This window comes from Vulpes vulpes, unplaced genomic scaffold (genome assembly GCF_048418805.1).
Source record: "Vulpes vulpes isolate BD-2025 unplaced genomic scaffold, VulVul3 u000000698, whole genome shotgun sequence".
Classification (NCBI taxonomy): Eukaryota; Metazoa; Chordata; class Mammalia; order Carnivora; family Canidae; genus Vulpes; species Vulpes vulpes.
The window spans coordinates 727,619-742,191 of NW_027325792.1; the positions used below are offsets into that span (position 1 = coordinate 727,619).

At 38.0% G+C, this 14,573-nt stretch overlaps 2 protein-coding genes across 2 annotated transcripts in view; one reads left to right on the forward strand and one right to left on the reverse strand.

The window, feature by feature from the left end:
* LOC140597372 (uncharacterized) overlaps nt 1–14,573 on the forward strand; it is a 340,786-nt gene that overhangs the window by 220,088 nt on the left and 106,125 nt on the right. The gene's annotated exons all lie outside the window — the stretch shown is intronic.
* Nucleotides 1–14,573, reverse strand: part of LOC140597389 (piwi-like protein 1) — a gene marked incomplete at its 5' end in the record, with an annotated part of 124,338 nt that overhangs the window by 19,151 nt on the left and 90,614 nt on the right. Inside the window, one exon of the mRNA XM_072745656.1 lies at nt 295–423. Coding sequence (XP_072601757.1) covers nt 295–423 — 129 coding nt within the window. The remainder of the gene's footprint in view (nt 1–294; nt 424–14,573) is intronic.

Consider the following 14,573-nt stretch of genomic DNA (forward strand, 5'->3'; position numbering starts at 1 on the left):
AAATGTTGTAATTATGCTTAGGTTTCTTTTATCTAAAGTCTCAGTGCATTCAAAGAGCTGGGTCATTCTGTCTTAGTGGCTATAAAAGGAAGAGAAAAATGGAGAGTCCATCTAGGACTCTCTAATAGTCTCTGTTTCTGCAAAATCAGGTGCCATTACAACAACGTAAGCAGATTGGGAGGTTACCTCCACTCACAGTGATGGGATGAAGTTTTACACACACTCTTAAACACAAACATGCACAGGTTTCACGTGAACAATTCCCTCAGGCTGGGTCGTTAATGGCCAGCATACCTGTCGTGGACTCTCTAACATGTTCCAAGTACTGTCGGGTATCCACCACATGGTCTCGAAAAATGCCCCCAAAATGCTTTCTCTCCTTCAGTGAGGTTGCCCGCAGTCTAGTCGCCAGCTGGAGTTCCTCTACATGGAAACGGATGTGAAAGCCATGAGTCTTATACAATAAAAAAAGGGAGGAAACATAAAACCACAAAGGACAATATTAAACACCAGCTATTAAGTAAAACTAAGTTGAGGTCGCTGGAGTTAGGAAAGTTAGGACTGTCCAACAATCCAAAGGGTATTTCAGTCATTGGTCACCAGAAAGGGGGAATGGGACCTGGAAACCCCTCTGAACAAGAGCCCACCCCACATCAGTGGCCGGCCTGGCCAGCCCCACATCCATCCCCATGGAATCTGCTTTTGCGCCAGACACTTGTCCGGAGTGCAAGCAGAAACTTTGTCCTTAGCCAGCAGCTTTATAGGCCAATCACTTGGCACCTCACTGCCCTCTCAGGAGCACTGGAAAATGCTGACTGAATAAGCAGTTTATAAAAAAAAAAGTGCATGAAATTGCCTTTGATACAAAATAACTGAGATGTTCTTTTTAACAGCTACTGGAAAAGGCTCTATTTTTTAATTACATTGAAATATGCGTACAGACTTTACGAGGCACCATTTGGAGGACAAGACAAAGCAGTCTTTCAAATACCCTGAAAGAGGGGATTTATGAAGATGGAGGAGTAGGGTCCTCACCTCACCAGGTCCCCAACTTCCCGACAGAACTTCCAAACCATCCTGAACACCTACGAATGTGACCTGAGATTTAAAGAGAGAACAGCCGGAACTCTACAGAGAGAAAAGTTTTGGCTTCTAACAAGACAAGACAGGAAGGGGGAAAGGGAAAGGGAGAAAGGGAAAGGGGAAAAGGGAGAAAGGGGGAAAGGGGGAAAAGGGGAAAGGGGGAAAGGGGGAAAGGGGGAAAAGGAGAAAGGGGGAAAAGGGGAAAGGGGGAAAGGGGGAAAAGGAAAGGGAAAGGGAAAGGGAAAAGGAAAGGGAAAGGGAAAGGGAAAGGGAAAGGGAAAGGGAAAGGGAAAAGGAAAGGGAAAGGGAAAGGAAGGAAGAAGCCTGGGGCAGGTGGGGGGGTGGGGAGCTGCAGGCCAGAGGAGATGGCTCCAGCCTGGCGGGAAAGCCTGGGCGCCCCTAGAGCCCAGCCCCGGAGAGGAGGGGTGTCGGGCTGAACCCCAGGAGGGGCGGCGGAGCCCCCAGGTTCCTGGGGTCACTAGCAGACGAGGCACGCCCGGGGCAGAGCGCCCCAGGCCCGCGGGCCCAGCTCGGGACAGCGCTGGAGCCGCAGGCGGCGGGGCCTCAGGGAGAAGCAGGGGGGCAGGCGGGGGCTCCGGGCGGGCGGGGCGCTGCACCTGCTGCCTTCGGGCGCCCGCCGCGGCCCCGGGAGCGCGGTGCAGGCAGCACAGGCCCCGGAGCCCAGGGCCCGGGGGACACGGCCGAGGTCCTGCCTCCCCCCGGGGCGGGTGGAGGCTTCACAACTGCAGAATTAAGATCTCATCAGGCTGAAGTTAAAAATCAATTAAATGAGGTGCAATCCAAATTGGGGGTCCTAATGGCAAGGCATAAGGTGCTGGAAGAAAGAATGAGCAACACAGAAGACTCCTTGATGGCAAGGAAGGAAGCTGAGGAAAACAGAGAAAAACAATGAAAGGACCACGAGGAAAGGTTAAGGGAAATACATGACAGCTTCAGAAGGAAGAATTACGTATCACTGGGGTTCCAGAGAGCACCCAGAAGGACAGAGGGCCAGAAAGCATATTTAAACAAATCCAAGCTGAGAGCTTCCCTAATTCAGGAGGGGAATAGGCACTCAGACCCAGGAGATAGAGTGGTCCTCCCCCCAAATCAATAAAAACCGTTCAACACCTCAACACTTAATAGTGAAACTTGCAAATTCTATAGAAAAAGAGAAAATCTGTAAAGTAGATAGAGGCAGCAGATTCTTAACGAATATGGGGAGAATTGTTACATTAATAGCAGACCTCTCCTCAGAGACCTGGGAGGCCAGAAAGGGCTGGCGGGATTGATTCAGGGTCCTAGATGAGAAGAACATGCAGGCAAGAAAACTCTATCCAGCAAGGCTCTCATTCAGAATAGAAGGAGAGATAAAGAGCTTCCAAGATAGGCAGAAACTGCAAGAATATGTGACCACCAAACCAGCTCTGCAAGAAATATTAAGGAGTATCATAGGAAAATTAACATGCTTCCAGAAAATTTGTTCAGGTTTAAGTGAGCAGTTGAGATAGAAATGATTTATATATGCTGTGATTTAGTCTATGGGTTTATTTGAAAATTAGTCACCATGCAGTCTGTTTTTATAGTGTATGCATAATGATTGTACTATATAGGAAGGATGACGTGGTGTTACATTATCCCTAATAGGAACAACGCTTTTAACTGTTAAAGAGTAATCTTGCTTTCCTCAGGAGGGGGGAAAAAACCAACTCTACAGAGCTCCAGACATTCTGTACAATCCCTTAGAGGATGGGGCTTCTGCACACACTTTTGGTCAAAGAAGAGACTAAGGGCACATCTTTTGAAAACATTCTAATGAAATGACTCATAAACCCATTCCACCTATAACTGTAATTTAACTCAAATACCAATAACTAGAGCTTGGCTCAGCAGGGATTCCTTAGAGCGAGGCATAAAGCCTTGTGAAGGAAGCTGGGATATGCCACCCCAAAATATATATGTATATATATTTTTGGAAAGAGGAATCCAGAAACAAATCTTAGTGTTAATGTCTTCCCATATATTTACCTTTCCAGTTTGCCGCCCTTGATAGCCTAAAACTGCTTTTCTTTAGGCTATCATTTTTTCTACAAATGTATTATTGTTCTTTGCTGAAGACGCTATAAAGCCGACAGTTTTAAGCTGCTGCTTTGAGTTCCTCTTTATTTTTGATTTCTTCGGTGTGATGTGCACTGCAAACCTTTATAAATTTTTTCTTTTGATGATATCCTCTTGGTAATGAGTCCCCCCGGGGAGAACCTAAGATGGGTAGATGTGGAGTTTAGCCTCCCCCAACACCAGCACTCATTCTAGTTGTATCCTCATTGGAAGAACGCAGGCAAAAATGAACTCTTTGCTTGGTTGGCAATTAGCCTGGGGCTGGCCATCCCAGAGATGCAGCTGCCTACATGAGATTGTGAACTTATTGCGTCAGCTACACTGGTAGACTTTCTCCTAATATACTGAACACTGGAATCCTCAAATAAAAACCCCAAAAGATCCAAGGTCTTTCTTTCATGCAGAAAGGATTCTGTACATCAAGAACCAGGCATGTTGAGGTTTTCAACCTAAGAATCACTTGCTTTACATGGCGGTAACGTGCTTTTTATATGAAGAAATAAGAACCATTTACTTAATATCATATAGCTAGTTTTCTATCAGATTATCTTGTTTCTCACGAAACAGATTTTATACCATCTATATTTAAAGCAGGCTATTGAAAGAACTTCAATCCTATTCATCAATTACTGCTTTTTGGATTGATACTTAGTAGATAGGAATTCTTTCAGAAATTACATATGGCACATAATCCATATGTCACTGTTTTTTGTGAATCTGGGTATCTGGATCTCTCAGACATCCATCTCCAAGTATCTCATAGGCCTGGATTTTCTGTCCTTTTTCTCTCTGCAGCCTATATTCCTGCTTTTACTTACAAAAGATATAAGTATCCCATCCCTGATTCTTATATTTTAATCAGGTAATGATTATTGACTATCAAATATTGTCATCAACAACATAATGTGTTCTATTTGCCCCTTTCCAAAGACAGATCTTAATAAATTACAAGTAAATAACAAGAACACAAGTCTCATTAGTCACAGTGGTGCTTCACAATTAAACACAAGATGTATCATCAATAAAATCCATGTTTTTCCATATTAACTTGAGAGGGATAAATTGTTCATAGTGAAATATGAAAGCAACATATGGGGAAATTGACAGGGCTGCACCGGTTAAACAAAGTTTGTTCAAATAAAAAGATTAAATCATAGATTAATCTGCTTAGAAATATGAAGAGGATACTTAGTATTTACATAGCAAATGATAAAACTGACATAGAGAAAAAGTCATTTGTACAGAAACTTGTAAAGAGCTTGAAAACCTGTTATATACCAAATATTGTTAGGTCGGTCATTTCTGAAATTTTATATTTAAAATTTTTTTGTTATTAGACACAAGTGCATCAAACACAGCTTTGACAAACATTTGTTTAGCAAACAATTAAAATGTATGTGATCCTATAAACAACATCTAGGCCAAGAAAAAGAACATTGCCTTACTCAAGAAACCCTCAAGCAATCACTTTCCATCATTCTGCAAGAACCCTATCATAACTTAGTAATAATTTCCTTATTCTGTTTGTTTTACTATCAGGTGTACATCCCAAAGAATGAAGTTTAGATTTACCTGTTCTTAACTACCCCCCAAAAATCACATTATATGTATTTCTATGTCTTACATCTTTATCACAATTTATCATAAGATGCAGTTATGTTCTTGAGTGTGGTTGTGGTTAAATTATTGTTATAGGTCTTAATTATAATATTGTAATGATAATACCACACTCTATGCATTCTGTTGTTGAAAAATGTTTGGATATTACTCCCTACTGTCAAACTATTTTGAACAATGCTTTTCTGAAAATTATACATACATTTGGGTACATGCGGATATGAGTTTCTCAGGGGTTAAGATACAGTAGGTCACAGTTTATGTTTATTCCAGTCCTACGTAGATTAAGAATAAAGTGCTTCCCAAAATGTTGGTATTATGACGCTATTTAATTTAAAGATAAATGTTTTATTTTTGCTTCATAAATAAAATTACTATAGGTTTGGGGAAAAAACTTTAAAATACAGACTACAGTTTCTTTGTATATATTTTACTAAAAGTTAATCTAAACTTGTGGAATGATGGATAGTTCTTAGGAATATGTATAGAAAGTTGATCCATAATTGAACATGTTTTTTTTTAAATTAATTTTTATTGGTGTTCAATTTACCAACATACAGAAAAACACCCAGTGCTCATCCCGTCAAGTGTCCACCTCAGTGCCCGTCACCCATTCCCCTCCAACACCCGCCCTCCTCCCCCCTTCCACCACCCCTAGTTCGTTTCCCCGAGTTAGGAGTCTTTATGTTCTGTCTCCCTTCCTGATATTTCCCAACATTTCTTCTCCCTTCCTTTATATTCCCTTTCACTATTATTTATATTCCCCAAATGAATGAGAACATACACTGCTTGTCCTTCTCCGATTGACTTATTTCACTCAGCATAATACCCTCCAGTTCCATCCACGTTGAAGCAAATGGTGGGTATTTGTCGTTTCTAATCGCTGAGTAATATTCCATTGTATACATAAACCACATCTTCTTTATCCATTCATCTTTCGATGGACACCGAGGCTCCTTCCACAGTTTGGCTATTGTGGCCATTGCTGATAGAAACATCGGGGTGCAGGTGTCCCGACGTTTCGTTGCATCTGAATCTTTGGGGTAAATCCCCAACAGTGCAATTGCTGGGTCGTAGGGCAGGTCTATTTTTAACTCTTTGAGGAACCTCCACACAGTTTTCCAGAGTGGCTGCACCAGTTCACATTCCCACCAACAGTGTAAGAGGGTTCCCTTTTCTCCGCATCCTCTCCAACATTTGTTGTTTCCTGCCTTGTTAATTTTCCCCATTCTCACTGGTGTGAGGTGGTATCTCATTGTGGTTTTGATTTGTATTTCCCTGATGGCAAGTGATGCAGAGCATTTTCTCATGTGCATGTTGGCCATGTCCATGTCTTGCTCTGTGAGATTTCTCTTCATGTCTTTTGCCCATTTCATGATTGGATTGTTTGTTTCTTTGGTGTTGAGTTTAATAAGTTCTTTATAGATTTTGGAAACTAGCCCTTTATCTGATATGTCGTTTGCAAATATCCTCTCCCATTCTGTAGGTTGTCTTTTAGTTTTTTTGACTGTATCCTTTGCTGTGCAAAAGCTTCTTATCTTGATGAAGTCCCAATAGTTCATTTTTGCTTTTGTTTCTTTTGCCTTTGTTGATGTACCTTGCAAGAAGTTACTGTGGCCGAGTTCAAAAAGGGTGTTGCCTGTGTTCTCCTCTAGGATTTTGATGGACTCTTGTCTCACATTTAGATCTCTCATCCATTTTGAGTTTATCTTTGTGTATGGTGAAAGAGAGTGGTCCAGTTTCATTCTTCTGCATGTAGATGTCCAATTTTCCCAACTTTTTTCCCAATTTTCCCAATTTTTTTCTGTATGTTGGTAAATTGAACACCATTTATTGAAGAGACTGTCTTTCTTCCAATGGATAGTCTTTCCTCCTTTATCGAATATTAGATGACCATACATTTCAGGGTCCACTTCTGGGTTCTCTATTCTGTTCCATTGATCTATGTGTCTATTTTTGTGCCAGTACCACACTGTCTTGATGACCACAGCTTTGTAGTACAACCTGAAATCTGGCATTGTGATGCCCCCAGCTATGGTTTTCTTTTTTAAAATTCCCCTGGCTATTCGGGGTCTTTTCTGATTCCGCACAATGAACATGGTTTTAATGCCAAAATAAATTAGTAAAGACGTGATCATTTGATTCTTATGTCTTTGTTTTTTATTTGTTTATTTATTTTTTATTGGTGTTCAATTTGCCCACATATAGCATAACACCCAGTGCTCATCCCATCAAGTGTCCCGCTCAGTGCCCGTCACCCAGTCACCCCCACCCCTTGCCCACCTCCCATTCTACCACCCCTTGTTCGTTTCCCAGAGTTAGGAGTCTCTCATGTTCTGTCTCCCTTTCTGATATTTCCCACTCATGTTTATGATTCTTATGTCTTTGAAATGTACTGTACTTACCCCAGAAATTTCTTTCCGAAAAGATATAATAAATTATTTAAAGCATTTAAAATTTTTTCTCTGTGCATTTCCAAATGGGCTTAACTAGGAAATTATTCAACTTTTTCAGAATAGCTGACATGATTAGCTCTATATGATTTCTGATCACTTAAAGTTTGGTAATTTAAGGATAATTTATAATTCTCTAGAAATCCACAAGTTTCTTTAAATTCAGATGTTCACTTATATTTTTATCACAAAATTCCTTCATCTCCCAGGGAACTACCAATCAAAGATAGAGTCAAGGATATATTTTAATGTAATTATAAAACTAAAGGTTCTAGTTTTACAACTCTAACAATATTTATCAAGCGAAGTGAAATAGAATAGTCAATAAATTAGTCTACTAGAATTATTTTAGATTGACAGATGATTTAATTTGGTATCATATCTCAATCATTTACATATGCACGCATGTGTACATGTATATATCAAAGAATTAAGTCACAGTTCAGTGTTTTGATTTTATCTTCATGAGAGAGCTATAGACTATACTCTTGAACATCTACTTAACTTGAACAATCTACTTAAATAAACTGACTCCTCTAATTATTTACAGTATACAACAGTATTGTCCCCTCTATGTTCCTTTTATGTAAAATCTATGTCTAATCACTGTGCATAAAAGAAAATGTATGGTACAGAATTTGATGACAGTGAAAAATAAGAAGTTTAAAATGATCCCTCCTGTCTAGACACCATTTGAATCGTAGGCACTTGTTGTGATACCATGTCACTGTCTTGTCAGCAGGCACAAATGTCTGATACCAACTGTCATTTCATTGGAAAATAATATCCCTTTAAAATTTTTCAATCAAGAACTTGCTGAAATTTTATTTTATTTTTATGTTTATTTTTTTTTAGAACTTGCTGAAATTTTAGGGGAAAACATCAGAACATGGTTCTTCCTTTAAGTACCAATCAATTTTCAGAATAACTCCAAATTTCTTAAAATTGTGTCTGCTTTTATTTAACATATAACTTTACTTTTATAAATCTTTCTTCTCTTACATATGACTCCCCAAGAATTACATCTTTAGTCTTCTGCTTTTTGAATATAATATATAGTAATTCCCAATGAATCACTTATTTCTCTACTTTCAATTTTATACTTAAAAAATAATTGGGAAATTTAATATAAAAATAAGCTCCTTTCTAAGGCCATGTTTGCCTGTTTTGACACCTTGCTATATGTTTCATCAATTCCTTAAACTCAACATGTGGAATTGGACTAGAACTTCAACCTTGGTTAGGAGGAAATAACAAAAACAAAACAAAACAAAACAAAACAAAAAAACCTCTTCTGTGTTAAACAATTAGCAGACAAAACATAAGTAACATTTTTCAAATACTGGACAACAAGCAACATAGGACTATGACCCCTGGCATAAGTGAACCACAAAAAAGATGAGCCCTTCAATTGTACCAAACAACAAAGGAGGGTTAGCTGTAATGGAATCAAGCCATCTTGCCAAGTTGCAGAGATAGAGACCAAATTTTGGGAGCAGTCAAGAAAACTAGATTTGACAGGTCAGAATAAGAGAGCGGAGTGGGTAGTTGCAGAGACACACAACTCTGTAAAACCTCAAAGAATCTCCCAATTCTGTCACTGAGTATTGCTCTGTACATTTCATGAGAAGAAAATACCAGAAGCCTTGGAAAGAGCTACAGGAAAGGAGTAGAAAAGTTCCTGGAGCTCTCACAGGGCTGAGGATAACTCATGTGTCCACTTGCCAGTGTGGAAAGATCTAGTGATACACAGGGCATTAAGTAGAGTCCTCAGGATACTGCCTTAGTTTTGAAGCTAAATTAAGTATAAAAATTTCCCAAGACTTTTCTTACCAAGCTTAAAAACAAAGGACTTGGTATATTAACAGAGCATACATTCATGTAATTGGATTGCTAGAAAATGAAGGACACAGAGTAAGAACAAAATATTTGAATAACAAATAGCCAGAATTTTCCCAAGTTGCTAAAAAGTATATACACACAGATTCAGGAAAAATAAGAGTCCAAAGTAGTATAAAAAAGTAAAGCAGGCTACGGAGCCTGGCTGGCTCAGTCAGTGGAGCGAGGGACTCCTGACCTCAGGGTTGTAAATTCAAGTGAAATATTTGTAACACATATATGTGATAAAGGACATGTAAGTTGAATATCTAAATAATCTTACTACTCCTTAGTATGAAACCAAGTAACTTAATTAAAATGGGGTTTTGATTTTATCATACATTTCACCATAGAAGATAAACGAACGGAAAATACACAGGAAAGGACGCTCAACATCATTAGTCATTAGGAAAACACAAACCAGATCACATATGATAGCACTACATGCTCAGCAGAATGGCTGAAATTAATAAAACCAATAATACTAAGTTTTGTTGAAGATGAGGGACAAAATGATTGTAAGAAATGAAATGTGCCACTGCACTTTGGAGAGTGGTTTGGCAGTTTCTCAGAAAGTTAAACTTGACTTTCCTAATGATCCAGCAATTCCTCTTATAGGCACTTACCCAACAAAAATGAAAATATATGTTTACACAAAGAACTATATTTGAATCTTTAACACAGCTTTATAAATAATAGCCAAAACCTGGGCATAAAAACAAAGTGTAACTATTTTTACATCAGAGAATACTGCTCAAAGGTGAGAGGGAATGTACATTCATACAAAAGGCAGAGGAAATAAGAAGGTAGTAGGGAACATTTGAGTCCACAGACATCACACAGACAAAGACATATGGAGGGGTGAGAGGACGTGGCATTCAGTAAGTACCTATTAGATAATTGGATAAGTTACTGTTTCTCTTGTATTTGAGTCATTTGGTTTGAACATTGAGTCAGAAGATACAGGCAGCTCATGGTGGGATTCAGAATCTGATTTTCTTGTAATATTTATAAGTATTTTGACAGGGTAAGGAAAAATCTTGCACAATTGTTATGATGATTAAGTGTTTAACTGTGAAGACACAACAGTGTCTGGGACAAAGTAACCACTGCATAAATGCATGCTATTGTAATTATTAGGCCAAATAGATTTGTCTTTTAGAAAGATCTCTCATCCCAGAGTGTACAGGACACGTATGGGTGGATGCAGTTACACGCTGGGAAATAGTGGCAAGGCATTTTCAATCATTTACAATGGAGATATTGAAATCCTGAAGCATCTTCTGTCTTGCCTGGACACCTGGAATGTTCATCATTCTCTCCTGCTATGGTAAACTATCAAATCCTATCAATTTTTCTAGATGCATGTGAAAGTTTATATTTTTCAGTGAAGCTCATCTACACCACCATAATTTCAACATCATCTCTCCTTCGTAATATTATTCCATTGACTTGATACTTTTAGTGTTTATAACTCCATCTATTATATATATAATTTACATATTGATGATCTCTATCCAGTGACATAAGACAGTAAAGTAATGATTATGTTATGAATTCTAATGATTATGAACTACAAAGCAATGGCAGGTAAAACTTTTAAAATAATTTTCTTTGAAAAAATTAATTGTATCCACAAAAATATTTAGATTTTCAGTATTTAATTTAAAAAAACCTGCCTTTTTCTCAAAGGAACAGCATTGAATTAGTTATTATAATGGAAAAGAAAAGAGTAGGTGAACTATGGATAACAATCAATCATTTGAACTAAAATAATTAATGATTTTGATATATTTTCATCGATAGAGAACAGAGATTTCAATAGACTGAAGTTTCCTTAAAAAAAAAAAGAAGGGAACCCTGGGTGGCGCAGGGGTTTGGCGCCTGCCTTTGGCCCAGGGAGTGATCCTGGAGACCCAGGATCGAATCCCACTTCGGGCTCCCGGTGCATGGAGCCTGCTTCTCCCTCTGCCTGTGTCTCTGCCTCTCTCTCTCTGTGACTATCATAAATAAATAAAAATTAAAAAAAAAAGATGATTTTAGTCAAGTAAGTCAGGTGAGCTATAACTGCTATATAATTCTAGAAAAAAATAATGAATTCAAGATTTTTAATTTTTAAAATGTAGTTTGATTAAACAGCAATTCTGGCACAAATATTTTTGTTATGGTAAAATACACATACAATTTACCATTTTAACCACTTTCAAATGTGAAATTTAGCATTTACTTTACATTCACAATGTGTGAAAACCATCACTTCTATCTAGCTCCAAACATTTCTATCAACCCCGAAAGAAACCAACTATTATCTTCCCATCACTTCGTGCCCAGCCCAGCCCCTGGCAACCACAGATCTTCTTCCTGTCTCTATGTATGTGTCAGGGTGGATTTTTGATATAAATGGAATCATATAATATGTAACTTTTATGTCTGGTTTCTTTCCCTCATTATAAAGTTTTCAAGCTTGATCCGTGTTGTAGCATGTGCTAGGACTTCATTATTTCTATGGCTGAATAATATTCTTTGTATGTATTATGTCACATTCTGTTTATCTGTTCCTCAGTTGGTGGATATTTGCATCCTTTCTACCTTTTGGCTATTGTGAATTTTGCTATGAACATCTACATACAATTTTTTGTTTGAGTAATAGTTTTCATTCTTTTGAGCAGATACCTAGGAGTGAAATTGCTGGGTCATATTGCCATTCTCTGTTTAATTTACTAATCATAAATCTTTCTATTAAGATGTATTCTTTGCTGTGTTGATATTATGGCTAGGGAATCTGATAGAGATTATATATATATGTGCAGGTACAACTTCACATACCAATTATTACTGTAACTAGAGAGATATGTATCACAGATATGTGTATACATGTGTATATACATATATATGTCATATATGATAGGCCTGAAAAGTAATCTATGTTAATAGAAAATGTTTTCCTCATAATATGTATTATTAACTATAATGCTATTGATTAATGACTATATGCCAGATTTTGTATTAAGTACTAAGATTTTGAACATGAATAAGTCACCTTATACATGGTTCTTGCCTTAAAAAAATTAAATCTAAATGAATACAGAAAAAAATACAGGAGAGCTAGGGAGAAACGAAAGGTAAGTCTGATCCATAATGGGACAGATAAAAATCTTGTATGCGTTTAGAATTGAAAAACAAAATTTATGTGGCCTTTCAATCTGAAGATGCTTATATGAGGGGAGGATCTATTTAATAAGATCATTCTATTGCCAAGTTTCTAAAAAATCAAGAGCCAGGGCAAATGAAAGTTGGATGGCTTTGGAAACTAAAATAAACTAGCAAATTGTACTTACTGAACCTGGATCCAAACTGTATTCTGCCAATCTCCTCTGAAGCTGGGAACTGACTTTTCTGTATACTGGTTTCCAACATGGAATCACATTTCAGTTAGGTCCCCACCCAGATGGAAGCACAGATGCAGTAGTGGCTGAAAGATTCTTTTGAAACTAATAAGCTGGATTTCCTTGAGATTCAGGAACACTACATGAAAAGGTTTCCAACTTTGGATTTCTCGCAACTTTGTATCTCTCCTGCTGTTCCCTATGAAACTAGGAGAAGATACTAGAGTAGATTATGTGGTTCAGATCATTTTACCACCCTGGTGAAGTTAAAATCCATAGCAGATGGATTTCAAATAAGCCTTCCACCTCAATACTGCATCTCAGTCTTCCAATCCAGATGTATATATTAGTACTCTTGATGCAATCACTAAAAGAAGTACTTACAGCTGTATAATCAGCTGCAAAATAACTTGGTGTAATTCACATGACTGGTTTATTTATTTATTTTTTAAGATTTTATTTATTCATTAGAGACAGAGACAGAGACAAGAGAGAGAGAGGCGGAGACACAGGCAGAGGGAGAAGCAGGCTCCATGCCAGGAGCCCGACGCAGGACTCGATCCCGGGACTCCAGGACCACGCCCTAGGCCAAGGGCAGGCACTAAACCGCTGAGCCATCCAGGGATCCCCACATGACTGGTTTATGACCAGCAACATCTCTGTCAAAATGACCATTGTGTGACTATTTAAATATTTTGGTTTTACTAGATTCTTCCCCTCAGGTGTTTAATAACTATCAAACAAGAATGAAGAGTTGGGTAAAATGGTGAAAAACTTCAAAGAGGTGGCCAGCATCCCTGACTTGGTTTATGTATACAAATTCTGACATGGGGGAACCCTGGGTGGCGCAGTGGTTTAGCGCCTTCCTTACACCCAGGGCGCAATCCTGGAGACCCAGGATCGAATCCCACGTCGGGCTCCCGGTACATGGAGCCTGCTTCTCCCTCTGCCTATGTCTCTGCCTCTCTCTCTCTCTCTGTGTGACTATCATAAATAAATAAAAATTAAAAAAAATTAAAAAAGAACAAATTCTGACATGGGCATATAATAAATAAGTAGCATCTATAAGCATTTTGTATACAGATAGAGAATGTTGCTATTACCTGTTTATATTTTTTCTTTCTCTTGATTGAATGAAAGTTACTTAAGGAGAGTTTGGTTTTTTTTCTTTTTTCTTTTTTTATCCCAAACCCCACAAAAGTCCAACCTACTGGTGATAGATAAATGATCAATTAAGAATGAGTGAATTCAGATGAAAATTCTAGGTATCTTAATGGTTTCTAGTGATGACTTTCAGGTTCATGTATCTAAACTCTTCTTTCCATTTTCAGACAACATGCTATTTATAATGGGCTTATTCATACTACATTGATATTAATCTTTTACCAGAATGATTTAATCATTAATGATTAAAAATGATTTTTTTGTATAAAACATTTAATGTTAACCTACAACACAATGGGAACTTTTATGAAAAAAATTTAAAGTACACTAGATTTCTTCAGTAAATTATCACGTAAACTATTCAGGCGCAGTACCAAGTTGGGACACTGCATCTTTTGTGGAGGGATTTCCTGTTTGCTGCATTCCTCACAAGTCCTAAAAAAAAAAAAAAAAAAAAGGAAACAGTTGCAAAGTGGAGCTCCTTGTTCAAGCACCAGGTAATACTCCCCTGATTTTGCATTCTGGGGGTTATCACTCTTTCCTCCCACAGTCATTTTCTGAAACTCTTTCCTTGGCCTTGGCACCATTAGCAATTTTCATAATGACTGCTCAGCTGAAGATTCTAGGTTCCTTATTATTTTTTAAGAGATATTCTCTGATCATTTTTTATCCAAACATCACAGTGGAGGCAAGCAAGGACAAAAGAAGTATTTGCTGCAGGAAATTCTGCAGAAGTGGAAGAAAAGACCAGAAATGCCCCACTAACTGCAGAAATTCAACGGACTCCAACTGGGTGTCTTTGCTTGGTCATTTCCCATGTCATTCAGTTGAATCTACAACGTCAGTTTTGGGATGCAGAAGAGAACTTGAAACA